Here is a 14,958-nt window from a genome sequence, read left to right as displayed (position 1 = left end):
AAACATCCATGTGTGAAAAATCCAAGATTTAAAGAAATGATTGGAATTTCATTTAACCTACATAGGAAGGTAGCCCTTCTTAAAGACTTGTTATAGTATAGAGTTTGACCTGGCTTGCCCTCCATTAAATAGTTAAAATCTTAAAAATTGCATGTCAATTGGTATTTTTACCAAAAATTTATAAATCTCATGTATTTTTTTTTAATTCACTTAATATTCAACCCCCAAATAGTTTTGATTTACAAACTATATATTGTTGTTAACCATATAAACTTTGCATGGTGAAGTTTGACTACAGAGTTTTGTCATTATGGTGCAATTCATGAAAACAAAATTTTGCTTAAATTTACTCCAGGTGCCAGGGTTTTCCTTAAATTACACCAATAAGTCTTCAGCTTTAAGGTCTGAAATGTTATTTTTTCAAAAATTTGAATACTTTCCAACAGGAATCAAACAGAATAATGAAAAAATATTTTGTTTGAAATTTTGACCCTCTGAGTACAAAAGTTACACCACTGATCGTAAAAAAGGCCATATACTTTTCTTCAAAGAGATCTGTGAACTTCAAAAAACTCAGTTGAAATCGCCTAAATCGCTCATTTTTCGGGTAGTCGGGAACGCCCCCAGAAAAAGCAAGGACCGGTCACGTGCCTTGTCAGGTGACACTGTGACGCACCAACAGGAACTCATAGTGCGACTGTCTCGCCTAAACTGTACTTCACAGTGCAGGGATGTTGTGTACCGGGGTATTTGTAGGAAAGTTGGAGAAAGTATTTCAAGAAAATGCCGAGGAAGTGTGCCGTCATCACCGCAGCAAAGACACAAAAGATGGGGTGTAAGTCTGCACAACTTCCCTAAAGATGACGCTACTCGAAAAAATTGGGTTCGTTGAGAATCATTTGCTGACGCGAGCCCAGTGGGATAGATGGTCCCTTCTGCTACGATGTACATTACTACGCACTAGGTTGTACAGCCTCGTATGGAGTGATCGCTGGTATAGTGGAGCAGGAAGTAGTGCTGTATACTCGGCTAGGATTTGCGCCCAAAAAGAGGATCCTGCAGCCCATAGCTATCCCTGTTATCAAGCTGGGAAATGGAAGCCAAACTCATCGTCAGAGAGCTGAAAAACAAAGCGGATCAGCAGTTCTGAAGCTGGATCAGAGAAAGCGGGTATGTTTTGCCACTGCGGTATGTGTAGACGACTCTTATTATACAGTAGCTATCGTACATGTACCGTAACTATACACAGCCCAGTCGCTGCAATAATCGCAACAGGGTTCGCACGGCGTCTGGTCGGCCTATAATTGCTGTATCACTACTAACAGTTTCACGGTTTCGATAGGTTGATAAGCTCCGTCTGTAGCGTTTTGAGTGGAACATCACTCAATGTCAGTAAAATGAAGATCATGGGAGGGATTCTAATGTACTAGTAGTCGAGTTGTGTGCTCATTAAATCGTACTATACTATGAAGTGAACACCTCTAACGTTATACATTACTAGACCTAAAATTTATCGAAGATTAGGAAGACATTCACTACAACACAGTTACATCGGTACCTGCGTGTAGCTATCTATTCTAGATACCACGTAGTACTTGTATGGGCATATGGGGTCAACAGTTACCAACTGAGACCGCGTACCAGCCAGCCAGCCGGGTTGGCTGTAACATGCCTCTGTATATTTTCATCGCTGCTACATTAGAAGGCTTACATGTATCAATCATACATATTCAGTAACAGTTAATTCTATGACTCTGACTTCTGCTATGACAGCCTTGCTTCCCCATCGAGCTCTAAAACTTGTAGCCGAATGGTTGGATGGTGTGTTCCAAAACATATTATTAGATTGAATTGATCCAGGACTGGCCATTATTGTTTGTCTTCACTTGCCCATTAGGCAAGTGAAATCTTCAATGTCCATTTTTTTTTCCTTGCCCCAAAATGTTGCCCATATTAGTTGACTAATGTAATGCGATTTCATATTTTACATGTGGAAAAAAAAAGTCACTTTCCTATCAGACAGGGAACTTTCTGCAGTCAGTTATTTTCAGTTGTCATCATTACAATTTCACTTGCCCTGGTTATGTGGGGAAGTACCGGTACTAATGGCAGTCATTATTTGTGATTATCGGTATTTGTTTTTCCCAAGAGTTCCTACATGCATCTAGTTAACCACATTCTTGCAGGCCTACATAGACAATAAAAAAAAAATAATAATAAATTCCTCTCTGTGCCATTATTACATGTACTTACAGGGTTCATCTGGCAGCATTGCACTACAGTGTACTACACAAATTCTGACAGGCAGTGAGCTCGATAAGAGGTGCAACAGGAGATCTGCTCTACCGGATTGTGAAGATGAACAATCCTGGCTCTTCTAGCGTGAAGGTTCGTAAAGAACAGCGTAGATATTTTATGCAATATTGGAAGAAAATCAATTCACATTACTCAGAGAAAAGTATTAGAATGGCACAATTTGTCAACTACACATTTTATTATTTGTTTGTCTCTGTAGAAGCGTGGCTTTCTTGACCACTGAGTACACATAAAATGATCAATTTTAAAAGGTCTAGATATACATTTTCTCTTTTGTTTTTTTTTTGGGGGGGGGGGGGCAGGTCTTATGCCTGTTCCACTAATCAGAAGTCATAGAAGGGAGGCAGTCAGTTGTCCATTCTGAAGACCAACACTCCACCTGCCATGACCAATGGCTACTTATGCATTCTCAAGTCAAGTCTTTGCATTGAGGAGGGCAAACCCCAATTTTTATATGAATTTGCAAAGATTTTTGATGTCATTATCAAAGTGGTGGTGTCTGTTCACGACACCTCAAGAAATGTGTTGCTAAAAACCAGTGCAAACAACTTAATTCCATCTATTTTGTGTGTCCCTTTGTTTCTTTCTGTTGAATTTTCTACAGCACAGGTTGATGATGTCCTTTCTGCTGTTGTGGAGTACAATGACAAAACTCCTGCACCCTGCCAGCCTTCAACGCCTCCCCTTGTGAATGCCTTTGAGTATCATCCAAGGGAGGAAGTTATTGAACATCAAAGGAGACAATTTGCACAGTCTGACAAATGATCTGATGGGTTCAGGAATCCTTGCAATTGAGATTGAAGTTCATACAATGTATTCAATACATGATACTGTGCAAATAGTGTTTAATTGTTGCAGAATGATGTTTCAGAAGACTATTTTCATCTGTTCTTCTGTCAGATGGTAGATACAAACACTCAAAATTTTGTTACACATACCCTGCATTCTTATACCTTCTATTCATGAGTGATCATTTAAAGACAAGATAAGATCACTGTTGTATTGTGTCTGTATAACGTGTATGTTGCATTTCATCACAAACAATATGATGCCAACTTGATATAGTGTTTCAAAGATCATTTATTTGCCAGTTGAATATTGTCCTTTTAATAGCAAAATCACAATTCATTTACAACACAACAGTCATGTGGATACAAAAGGAAAACTGTATTTTTTTTTTTTGTTGATGTTTGAAGCATACATGGCAATTTTTATGGACAGATGAGCTTGCATGCTAACACAATTCTCTAGAGATATTCAGTGTTGTAATGGTAAGTTTAGAAGATTTCTACATGAATGCTGTCCCACACTATGATTTTACCATTGAATGTTTGCTGTTAAGATTAGAGCTCACTCTTATGATCAAATATTAATATCTTTGACAAGGTAATTTAGAATAAAATGTGTATGCATTATAGAACACAACACACTCAAAAAGAGATGGAGAAAAAATTGTAGTTTTGGGAAGGAATGCAATACTCTTGGTATATGAGTCACAAATTTATGAAAAATTAGCACAAGATGTGTGTCTGTAAGGCATTAGCATTTTATATAATCTTCATCTGACATGTTGAAGCAGACTGGGGCCCTGTTGTTCTGAGACTTGGAATGCCTCCACAGGGGGGGGGGGGGGGGAAACCAAATTCATAATGCAATGCTAAGTCTAGTTGGGGAATTATTCTGTTGATTTCTATAATGGTTCTCCATACATAATCATTGAAGTCAAGCATTAAAAGTTAAATAAGCATTGTTTTTTTAAGAATATGGTGTCAGGTCTCTTTATGAAAGAACAGTTGCAAGGTCACTCAGTTTAAGAAAATTTGGTATGAACTGATCTTGCTATGACTGGGACTCAGACATTCATAATCATTCATATCACATCTGCATGCAGAGGTACTTTTGAAAACGTGCACACAAGCAAACACCCACATGCACATATGCTCACATATACATTCACACATTTTTACACATTTTAAAATATTGTGTGAAAGATTGAATAACATCACTCACCTGTACTATTTTGTATATTTACACGTGCAATACATGTATTATGTTATCCTGAATTTGAGTTCTGTAATTTCACTGATAGATTTATGTATGAGGAAAAAAATCACAAAGCTTTTGATTTAATGTTACATGAGAATGTCTCATATAGTATTGATATGAAATATACAGTATGTACATGTATGTGCAAAAGATAACTCTTCTGGGCTGATTTGATTTCAAATGTGGATGTCACTCATGCATGCTTGACTGACCAGCTGCCATTGTTCCAGTGGAATAAATCCCATTTTGTTCCAACATTAGGATATGGAGATAACACACTGGTAGGGTTTTACAATCTCATTCCTGTAAGTACACTCCCCCATCTTTTCCTCATTCCCTGTGACTTATTTTCTTTAGTCTCCTATCTATACACACATCAACACACACACACACACACACACACCCTTTGCCATACTACATACATACCCACAAATACTTTCAATCAGGCATCATTGGAACACTCCCACCAATATGCAAATTGCATACAGCTAGATGTACAATTCCATAGAAATCTTACTTAAATACATTGTATGTGCATATCTATGAGGGGATATATCTATCCATTCCATGAAGGGGGCATCAGACAAACATAGGGCAAATATATCAATGATATATTAGTCCTATGTGTGTCTGATGTTGGTGTGTGTTTGTGCATGTTTGTATCTGATATGCCAGGCCTGGATATGCATGAGTGTACTGAGGGTGTGTGTATATGTGTATGTTTTTGCATTTTCATGGGTCTGTATGAAGCTAATCCATTTCTTTTTGTATATAAGGATAAATTTACACTACCGGTACATGTACTGTATTACTACAACTACAAATGTATGTATAGAAAACACAACACACTTTTTTCCATTTGCTCACAAAATATAATTAGTGTAATCAGCTGGAAGGAATGTTTGACAAATGTATACTGGTTCATGACAGAACATTACTATATGAGCCAGTTACATTCCAGTTCAATGAGTTCGTAACTAGACTTGGTCCTGTTCTCTAAATAGAGGCTGTGAAGCTATTGCCGGAAAGGCCACAGCATCTTAATTGTATCAGATCATTATCTATTTCTTCTGACCATGACTGACAACATAGCTGTTCAACGTGTCAATTCTACACAATCAAAATTATCTTCACTTGTATACATGGTTGTGAAAGTGTAATTTTCCAATTGCTAAAACATGCAGTAGGTCTACATTACAAAAGAGAGAGGGAGAGCATAGCAAGAGTAAGAATTGAGACAAGAGTGCAGTTGACATGCAGTCGAACCTTGTTATAATGAGGTCAATGGGACCAGAGATATCACCCCTATACAAGTATGTATATATTAAGATCTTGTTATTACTACAGTTTGTCATATCAGTGCTTATAATATTGAGGTTCCACTGAACATGCATCAATAAATTACAACAAAATAATACATGATCATTTGTACAGAGAGGCTGAAGTCCAACAGCATGTTTCCCAGTTGTGTGCCTTGACGAGTGGGTGTTGGAAGCTGCATATCATCAGTATGACCACATAATGGACAAGGTGTCTGACAAAGTATGCATGTGACTTTCGCAATGTACAAACTTATCTGATGCATTTCTACAACCACGTTCCCGTTGAGCAGATCGCAATGTGACAAGTCACATTCTACACCCAATATCAGTGCTGCATATACAGTCTTATTACAGCCTATATGCAAAATGAAAACGTGTCACTCTTTCTGATGGATAAGTTTATCACATTTTCCTCACAGCAGACGATGGCAGTAGGACTCTCACATTTTGGCCCACAAATTTCCATCATCATCTCACCAGTTGCCGGTGTATGCAACATGTCTTGATCACCTGATATAGAAACGAAAGTGAAACGAAATGGAATGCAAAAGGAGTAAAATTTGATAATCCTTTTATATGACATCATGTGTTCATGTAGAAATTTATCTTGAGAATAGGATTTAAATTAGACAATGTGAATGGGACCCATGGAGTATGGTAGTCATTATTTTGGGTACCTGGTACAACTGTATAATGGCAGCATAAAATAATAATGATAATAATAATAATATTAATAGTGTAATATTTGACAGTGCTTATACAGCGCATAACACAAAGTGATAATGTTCCTATGCACTCAAGAAATAAAAAATGAAAAGATTATACAAATATATCCTACAAGGCTACATGTACTTTTGCATTATCTACGAAGACAGGTCCAATATATTTGAATAAATTACTGGAGTGCAGGACTGAAATCACACATGGTGAATTAGATATTGCATTCTTTTGATGGGTGCAATTGCAAATTGGCAGAATAAACAGCATATTGTCAAGGGAATATAAAATGGCAAATTTGCATTATTTCAGAAGAAAAATTGAAAAATTTGACAAACAAACTCACTCATTATCTGTGGCATCCGTTCTGGCACCTTCTCCATACTGTTGAGCATATTGGTGATAAGCAGCTTCCAACACCCATTCACCAAGGCAAACGGTGGAAAATCCTGGGTGTGCTGTTATACAGTTTATTTGAGCATCTGCATGTCGGCCGGTCATTGTACTGCTCGACCTCCTCTAAGACCGGCCGGGTCAGCCTTGTGACAGCACAATGACTCCCGTGTAGTAGGCATTGGCACACAGTTCCCACATTGGCACCTGAAGAAAGAAATACAGGTAAATTCAGGTTTACTTGTTGTGTAACTTAATTAGTTTTAGTCACGTAGTACTGAGCTGCCACACAATGATAAATTGAGACCAATCCTTCAAGTTCAACATGCCAACTATTGCCACAGAGATTTACATCTACACCATGCCTCTTCAGTACTTTAGTCTTTAGTGACTTTACTGTCTTGTCCACACATTCCATATAGCAGTAAGTCAATAAGCAGTAACTAACTGTGGCATTGGTAAACACTTGTACGTTGTAGAGAGTCTAGAGTATTATTACAACTTACAAGCAGCAGTTTTGTACTTCCAACATTTGTGACTTATACTTTTTTCTGGCCTATAGATATACTACTAAAATAAGTGAGTTACTAAGGTTATATAGAATATAGACTCTCAAGTAGATAATTACCAATTGTTATTCCCCAATCTTGCGGGCTCGTTGTCATCACCCCGTCCCCTGAGCTTCCTCACCGCCGACTGCTCCGGGGGCGGGAGGTGCAGCGTCTGGTTCCTACTATACGGGAGTAAACCCAATCGCTGTTGAGGCCGACCAACGCCAACGGCTGCTTCTCCTGCTTGATCGGGGATCTTCGTCCTCACCATCTCGCTCGACATCCGACTCTGACTCCCTCTCTGACTCACTCGAAACGGTAGCGGGGCATGAAATGGGCGACTCGATCTCGTCGTCTGAATCCATCATTTATTCACACGTATCTTAGAACTAAGCTACACAGGTCAGCGACAGAGCTGCTAGCTAGAGCTGAGCTGAGGCGAGCGCTAGCGCTATAAGATACTCACGATCGATATAACATTCTAACATCTACCTACCTTGGATCGAGATATCGATATAAATTTAGACTGTTAACCAGTCTCCCGTAACAATATGTCGTTACGACCTGCACGCGCACTCAGCAGTTGCAATGTACATTCAGCAGTTAAGAGGCTGTCACACACGCCTACTTGTCTTGTTTCCTGAATGAAATGTTTAGTTTTTTCCAAAATGTAAACATGATCCGAAATGACAAATTATTATAGGTAAAATACTCGAAAAATGTCCGAGTCGCCAGTAAGTCGCTTCTGGAATATATAAACAACATATTTAAATCCTTTCTTGGGATGTGCTACTTGCAAAAATTGTGTATTTTGTGATTCAAAAGTAGAAAATGTATCTATCATTGACACGCTAGGGCAATGGTGAGAACTTCTTGCCTTCGAGGGGGGCTTCCTGTTGGTACGTCAAATCGCACTAGCCAATCAGCGGACAATTTTAGGGGGCGTTCCCACATTTGGGTGGTTTTAGAGCGATATCTGACTACTGGTTACTTTTTAAAATCTAAAAATGTCGAAATCGTGTTAGTGGACCTGTATAGAGTCTTTGTAGCCCCAATGTTCACCCAAAAAGACCCGCCCTTTAAGAGTTAGGTGTTGATGGCACTGAACATACCAGATTGGGCACTGTTATCTGGTTATAGCTACGTGTATGTGTGGGGACAATCTATCCAGTCATGCTGTTGGAAGTTTTTCGACTTGTTTCTCATCTGAACGCATCTGTCGTTCCTGTATGGCGAGCAGAGAGATATCTCAGAAATTCATTGAATCTGAATAAAATGTGCTCAGAACAGCTGATGTCCTAGCCCGACCAGACGCTGTTAATACGCTACGCGAATACAGCGTCTGACCAGCGAGCGGGCACCTTCAAAGTGGGGAACCACAACACAACTACAAAACTTATGAAAATTTATACGTTCTTTATAAACAGTGTACACGTTACCAAACGTTACTCACCTTAAGTGCATGCTTGTATTAGAGAAGGTTCGTAAGTCCATTGAGAGCCCTCATGATAAGTCCGTGGAACCAAAAAATGATACTTTCTGGCGGATTCCCTAACACCGTCGGGGTTCATCGTTGCAGAATTCAAAATGGCGCCTTGATCTCTGCGGAAATCTTTTGCGTGCGTGCGATGCGCTGCGCTTGAGTGTTGGTGTAGCAGCACGGTTGACAGCGCGACCTTTTTTTTTTTTGAAAGGGCATTCAGATCATGTGACCTCCCGGATATTGGAAATGGCCTGGCGTGAAAGACGATGTACCGTTCGTGAACCGTTCACACATGCTGCATATAACCATCATTTTAGGTAAGTTATTAAATCTAAATTTCAATATTCATAGCATAGATATGAAGTCTCATTATCATTTTGTTCGTCGGATGAGTTTGAAGTGGCCAAAAAAATGATCTAAGGTATCAAAATTCAATCCGATCGCATGCGATCGTTGGACCCTCTTCGTGTTTGGAGCTTCGTTGGTACAGCCCTGTCGGGGTTTTCGTATCGTGATAAAGGTTGTATTGAAGGAAGTTGTTAGGCAAGGATTTCTGACATATGAGGGAGTTGGAAGACTGATGAACAGTTTCAGCTATGGTAGGATTCTAGGAATGATGCAAGTTGCAAGCCTGTTGCTATTTCAGCAAGAATTTTTTGACAGAACGATAATATAACGATAATTCGCAACCAAAAGTTATGTGCCTTCTCAGAATGATGGGATTTATGTTTGGAGAATTTGTTCCGGAAGATTCTGAGATATGGGAGTTGTATCTCTTGTTCAGGGAGATTGTGGACATGATATGTTTGGCACCAGTAATCAAGAAGTCCTGGTTGCCTTTTCTGCAACAGCAAGTGATTGATCAAAATGCAATGTTTTCACAACTGTCTCCTGACAGCTTTCCTTTTAAGTTCCATTATCTTATTCACTACCATCGGCTTATTTCAGAAATGGGACCTCTGAGGAATTTTTGGTGCATGCGATTTGAGGCAAAGCACCAGTACTTCAAACGCATTAGGAATTTTCGCAATGTGGTGCTTTCCCTTGCTTCCCGACACCAGTTTCAGCAGTGCTGGCAGTTGAATGAAGGTTCCTTTGATGAGGAAGGTTCCCTTCATGATTGTGTCAAGGATCAGATCTCTTTCCACAGTCTTCCTCATGTTCTTCAAAGGAAACTGAGTGACATTTTCAATTTGGTTGATGATGATATACGTATGTGTACATTTGTGGAAGGCTACATCTGTGACAGTTGATTTCACAGACTTCGAAGAGAATGATGTCATTGTGACTGATGTTGTTCATGGAGAAGACATTCCTGTGTTTGGGAAGATGAAGTTCCTTCTTTGTCATGACACCATTTGTGACCCTGCACCACAAAACAAACAAAAAGTCGCCAGACATGGATTTTTAGTTGAGGGCAGATTCTGAAAGAGCTGACTCTAAGCTTTAAAATGATATATAACTCAATTCAAATGGACTCCCCTGTTGTAAATACTGGAAAAAAAGCACACACTCTGGAAAAGTGTGAACTGAGAAATGAGGCTCTGAAGTACAGGTTCTATTCAAGCGCTTAATCTTTACCAAGCAGAGCTAACTGTGTGATGAAAGGGACAAAACACAGGATGTAAATCACTGGAGCAATAACAATGAAGGTATTATCAGATTAAGCTGAAATTAAACATGCTCTATTAACACATTCTGTTCATGAATAATGCCAACTTTCAAAGCAGTAGCATTATCCTTTCAAAAGTTAGACTTGAAAGTGAAGAGTGTGCAAAAGATTAAAAAAAAAATTAAAAGGGGCCTCTGAGACATACCTGATCATTCCACTCTGCCCCCAAAAAGGGTTGTAGAAAAACTGCTGAAAACACACTTTCCCATTTATATTATGATCCCAAACTAAGGGAATATGTAGAAGAAGGATAGCCCTTTCTGAAAATATGAAAAACTCAAGATTGACTCGGTTGACTCATTTCATCTTTTTTTGAGTCCTCACGTAAAATCAAGGGATGCGACTTTCTGTTCGTTTTGTGGTGCACGGTCACATTTGGTATGTTTGTACTAAATTGTACAAGACTATCGGCTTCAGTAGACATTTGCATGCTTTTGAGGTCATTGGCCTCCAGCAGTGGCATGTGCTCAAAGCAGCAAAGATGTGCAATTTTCAGACTTTGGATGTCTATGAGGTGGATGGTAAAGTGTATGGTGTCCTTTAAGTACAAAGTATGTCAAACTTTAGCATCAGATTAGAGACTATGTCTGTGATTTGCACACCAAACAGTTTTTGCTCAGATGTGTGTGGGATTATGATTTTGTCTTATATCACAGGTATGGTTAGACCTTGCTAAATGAATGTGCATACAGACTGTACATTGTATGCAATATATTATAATATATATACTACATACAATGACACATGTAAGTCCAAGTGGAAAGGAGGATTTTTTTTTTTTTTTTTTTTGGGGGGGGGGGACATTCACTGAATTTGATTATCTTCCGCTGTACAGTAATTACTGATCTTCAAATATCACAGACATGTCCTTCATACAGGGCATGTATGTACACAAGTGATGATTGAGAGGTGCAAATGGGTTTACCTGCTTTTAAATCTTGCACCCATTTAGTAACTTTTACCAAGCAGTATCCAATTATTATAAAATGGGTTCAAGAATGTAGCCAATTGGAAGCGCTGAAATGAGTCACGTGTGCATGCATGATTTTCTTACGAACATACGCGTGCCAGCCTGCCGTGCAAAAAAAAAAAAAAGCGTAAAGTCACTGACGTCACAGTGTTTACACTAGCAGTGCACACTCAATCAGTTGTTACAAGTGCATCGCGTGCTACTATATGCGCTGTCAATCCTGTAAACAACTTCTAGTTCGGGCTGCCAGCCGGCCTTTCTTGTGCCATAACATGCGGCGTACGTATACTCTTATACGTACAGTACTATGTGCGGGATTTCCGAGTGCGACGTGCGTAAATGTTTGGGATGAACATCTTCGGACATCTTGACTTTTGAGCGAGTGCTACATGTAGCTGACTGGTATTGACCCACAAAGGTACATGAAAAATGCTGTTAGTTTTCGACCCATTTTATAAATCAAATAATACACAGGTTTGAGTTCGTGACGTTAGTGGAGATGCAGCTCACTCTCGGGTATTTCCAATGTAGTGCAACATGCACTCGGCTTCGCCTCGTGCATGTTTCACAATTGTAAATACCCTCGAGTGCGCTACATCTCCACGAACGCACTCTCACCTGTGTAAGATTATTTGTATACAAGTGATATTATGCATCATACATGTATCTAAATCTAACAATTACATGCAGGTAATATTAGTAAAGTTATTTGCTACACATCAGAAAGGCAGACGCCTTGTCCTTTGAATAGCTCTCTGTCAATAACATATTTTACCTCAGTAAGGCAAATATATTATTTTTATTTACATTTTATCTATCTCTTTAATCATGGTAATTTTTAGGCCTAAGACTACAGTATTTGTAACATTGAAAACAATTGAATCAATACGGAGAGGTTGAATGCATTTACACTTGTAACTCTCCCTCAAAAAAGCGCTATGTCTAAAAACCATGGAATGGCCCATTTAATGAATTGTGCTCATAAACTTCAAAATAGTTGTAGTAATTTTCAAGTTAAATGGATTTAGATGCCTTGTATGGACCGTCAATCAGCTTGTGAGGTACTGTGCATAGCCATGTACTGTACACTTGTACATCCGTACACAACCAGTGTATAGCCATTATGCGTTATCCTCACGGAGGAATCCTCCTGGACACTACATGCATTTATAGCTGTGGTCTCTTTCCACTGTTTAATTGTGTTTTCAGGATGTTGCATTACCATGTGTCATGCTGCCAATCAAAAAAGATAGTCGCAGTGGAGAATGACTGCAACATTAAGAGTTTCTTGAAGAAGATGAAGGAGACATTTAAGCTTCCAGAGACGACTGTTCCGATTATTCAGGTCTACAATGAGGACTGGAGTGATTGGATCGACCTTGACGAGGATTTGCCACCTAACAGATCCAAGATACAAGTACTTGTTCAAGAAAACAATGATGTGGAACAGCAGCAAGAGGAAGAAATGTCCCAAACTCCAACATCTCAGTAAGTTACATTCCAATGTATTTGTACAATGTATATTGTACTACAAAGGTTGTTGGTTTTTTTTTTTTCTAATCCATGGTATCTGACAATCATATTTTTATTCAAATGTGAAATATTTTTGTGATGTAGAAAAGAATTGACCATCAGTTGACAATTTAACAGGCATCCATTTTGTTGTTTTGCATTGAATGCAATTGCAACTTTTTCTTTTGATATTGATATGCCAAATACCAGGCTTGTTGTCAGATGGATGTGCTAACAAGCACCATTGATAAGAATTTCATGAATTATAGTCATCATGATTATCACAATTGTTTTATACATTGTATTTCAGTGAATTAAGAAGCCAAACTGTCTGTTGGTACAAATGACCTTTTTCTACTCCTGCACAAAATGAAATTCCAATGTACAATCTGGTCTACTTTACATTGTAATTGTGGGACGTGCTGTACTTGTACAAGATGTACCTTTGATGGCGATTGTAGATTTGTTCCATTGATTTTCAGTGGCTGTCTTTTGGTACTATGTGTATTTATTATGAAGTTTAAGTTTTGCAGTACATGTATGTTACCGGTATCGCAAAGTACATCATGTACAAATTGTACATGTTGTGAAGGTGAAAACTACTAGTACAGTAGTGGGTGTTGCTTTACATACAATATGTGCATTGTACAAATGTTTGTACATAGTCTTGTAAGGCCTGTACCTTTGAAGGGATGGTATACAGTTGTGTACACGTAGTTTTAGTTGAGAGGGGTTTCAGGTGTCCGACTATTGTTGTTGTTGTTGTTGTTAAATAATGATAACCTCTTCTGAAATATAAACGAACATGTAATTCTACGAGGAATTCAAAGTTTATTTGATGAAAATTGGTTTGACGTCACGTGGCTGAGATGGTCACAACAAAGCAATCCTAATACAGCTGTATTAAAAAAAAAGTAGAACCCACCTGTTACAAGGGGCTCTTTCTTTCTTCCTTTCTTTTTTGATATCTCAGCTATTTCAAAATCTATTTTAATCAAGTAAACTTTCATTCTCTTGTAGCTAGGATTGTATCCTCTTTAACGTTTCATGCATTGGTTTCTAAACTAGTGTATCCTCGAAAAAGTTACATGCTGAATCCTCACCTCAATCAATACTTTAGATGTATACCATCACTGAGGGGGCACAAACCCTATTATACGGTATGCTCGAATTGTGGTGCTGTCTTACAGATCATTATTTGTTTGGTGTTAAAGTTCATGTTAAGTGTACATGTTCACAAAAAAAAAGTATACACACACACAACAAATCCCATTAACTTAGTGCAAGAAGACTGCAGTGAGTTCAAGGATTTATGTATTGTACACATATTGCTCCTTTTCCAGAAATCCTATTCAGAGATGTGCATCTGACTCAGACTGGCATTTGAACTACACTCTACCGACAATGCCTGCTGATGTGAGGAATCTATTGAAGGAGGACAGCCCCATTGTACTCGAGAGGAAGTGGCGCTCCAGGATAGTTAAACAATTATATGAGGATGTTTCACAACACACAATGTAAGTATATTGTACCAGTTTCTCTAATCCGTGTTACATACAGTGTACATGTATGTGCATGAAAATTGTAAGTCAAATGTGGAATATTTTTGTGATGTGGAAAATTTCTCTAATGTTGTTTACTGTAGCTTGTTCATGTCAATATTTTGTTTTGTGTACATGTGTGTGACCAATAAAGGAATGCACACATGATACATACATTGTACGGTGAGACTGAATTTGATAAAGAAATGTTAATGTTTGTAAAGATCCTTCACATTGATATTCATTGCATTAATGTAATAACTTTTCAAAAAGGCAGGTGCATGTACAATTGGACATTGTCTTTGTAGGACATTGTAACTGAGATATTAATTCCAGATTTGTTCCATTCATCCTTCAGTGGTTGTGAATATAACAACAAAGAAAGAAAAGAAAATGCAAATATCAGCTTACTTCATCAAATGCTTTTAGTTAATT

The 14,958-nt window shown here is 38.4% G+C and overlaps 1 protein-coding gene, 1 long non-coding RNA gene and 1 pseudogene across 2 annotated transcripts in view; 2 read left to right on the top strand and 1 right to left on the bottom strand.

Moving 5' to 3' along the window:
* Positions 1 to 778: 778 nt before the first annotated feature.
* Positions 779 to 3,247, top strand: LOC140230296 (uncharacterized). The gene is made up of 3 exons (XR_011901386.1): positions 779 to 1,170; positions 2,256 to 2,388; positions 2,921 to 3,247. It is a non-coding gene; the product is annotated as an uncharacterized lncRNA (long non-coding RNA).
* Positions 3,248 to 5,254: 2,007 nt separating this feature from the next.
* Positions 5,255 to 7,713, bottom strand: LOC140230143 (uncharacterized; annotated as a pseudogene).
* A 5,054-nt stretch (positions 7,714 to 12,767) lies between these two features.
* The window catches only part of LOC140229518 (uncharacterized), a 37,813-nt gene continuing 35,622 nt past the window's right edge, over positions 12,768 to 14,958 (top strand). Inside the window, exons 1-2 of the mRNA XM_072309766.1 lie at positions 12,768 to 12,958; positions 14,326 to 14,499. Of these exons, the coding sequence (XP_072165867.1) occupies positions 12,768 to 12,958; positions 14,326 to 14,499 (365 nt within the window). The remainder of the gene's footprint in view (positions 12,959 to 14,325; positions 14,500 to 14,958) is intronic.

This window comes from Diadema setosum, chromosome 6, assembly GCF_964275005.1.
Source record: "Diadema setosum chromosome 6, eeDiaSeto1, whole genome shotgun sequence".
Lineage (NCBI taxonomy): Eukaryota > Metazoa > Echinodermata > Echinoidea > Diadematoida > Diadematidae > Diadema > Diadema setosum.
Note: the sequence above shows the minus strand (reverse complement) of the source record. Positions and strands in the feature narration are given on the sequence as shown.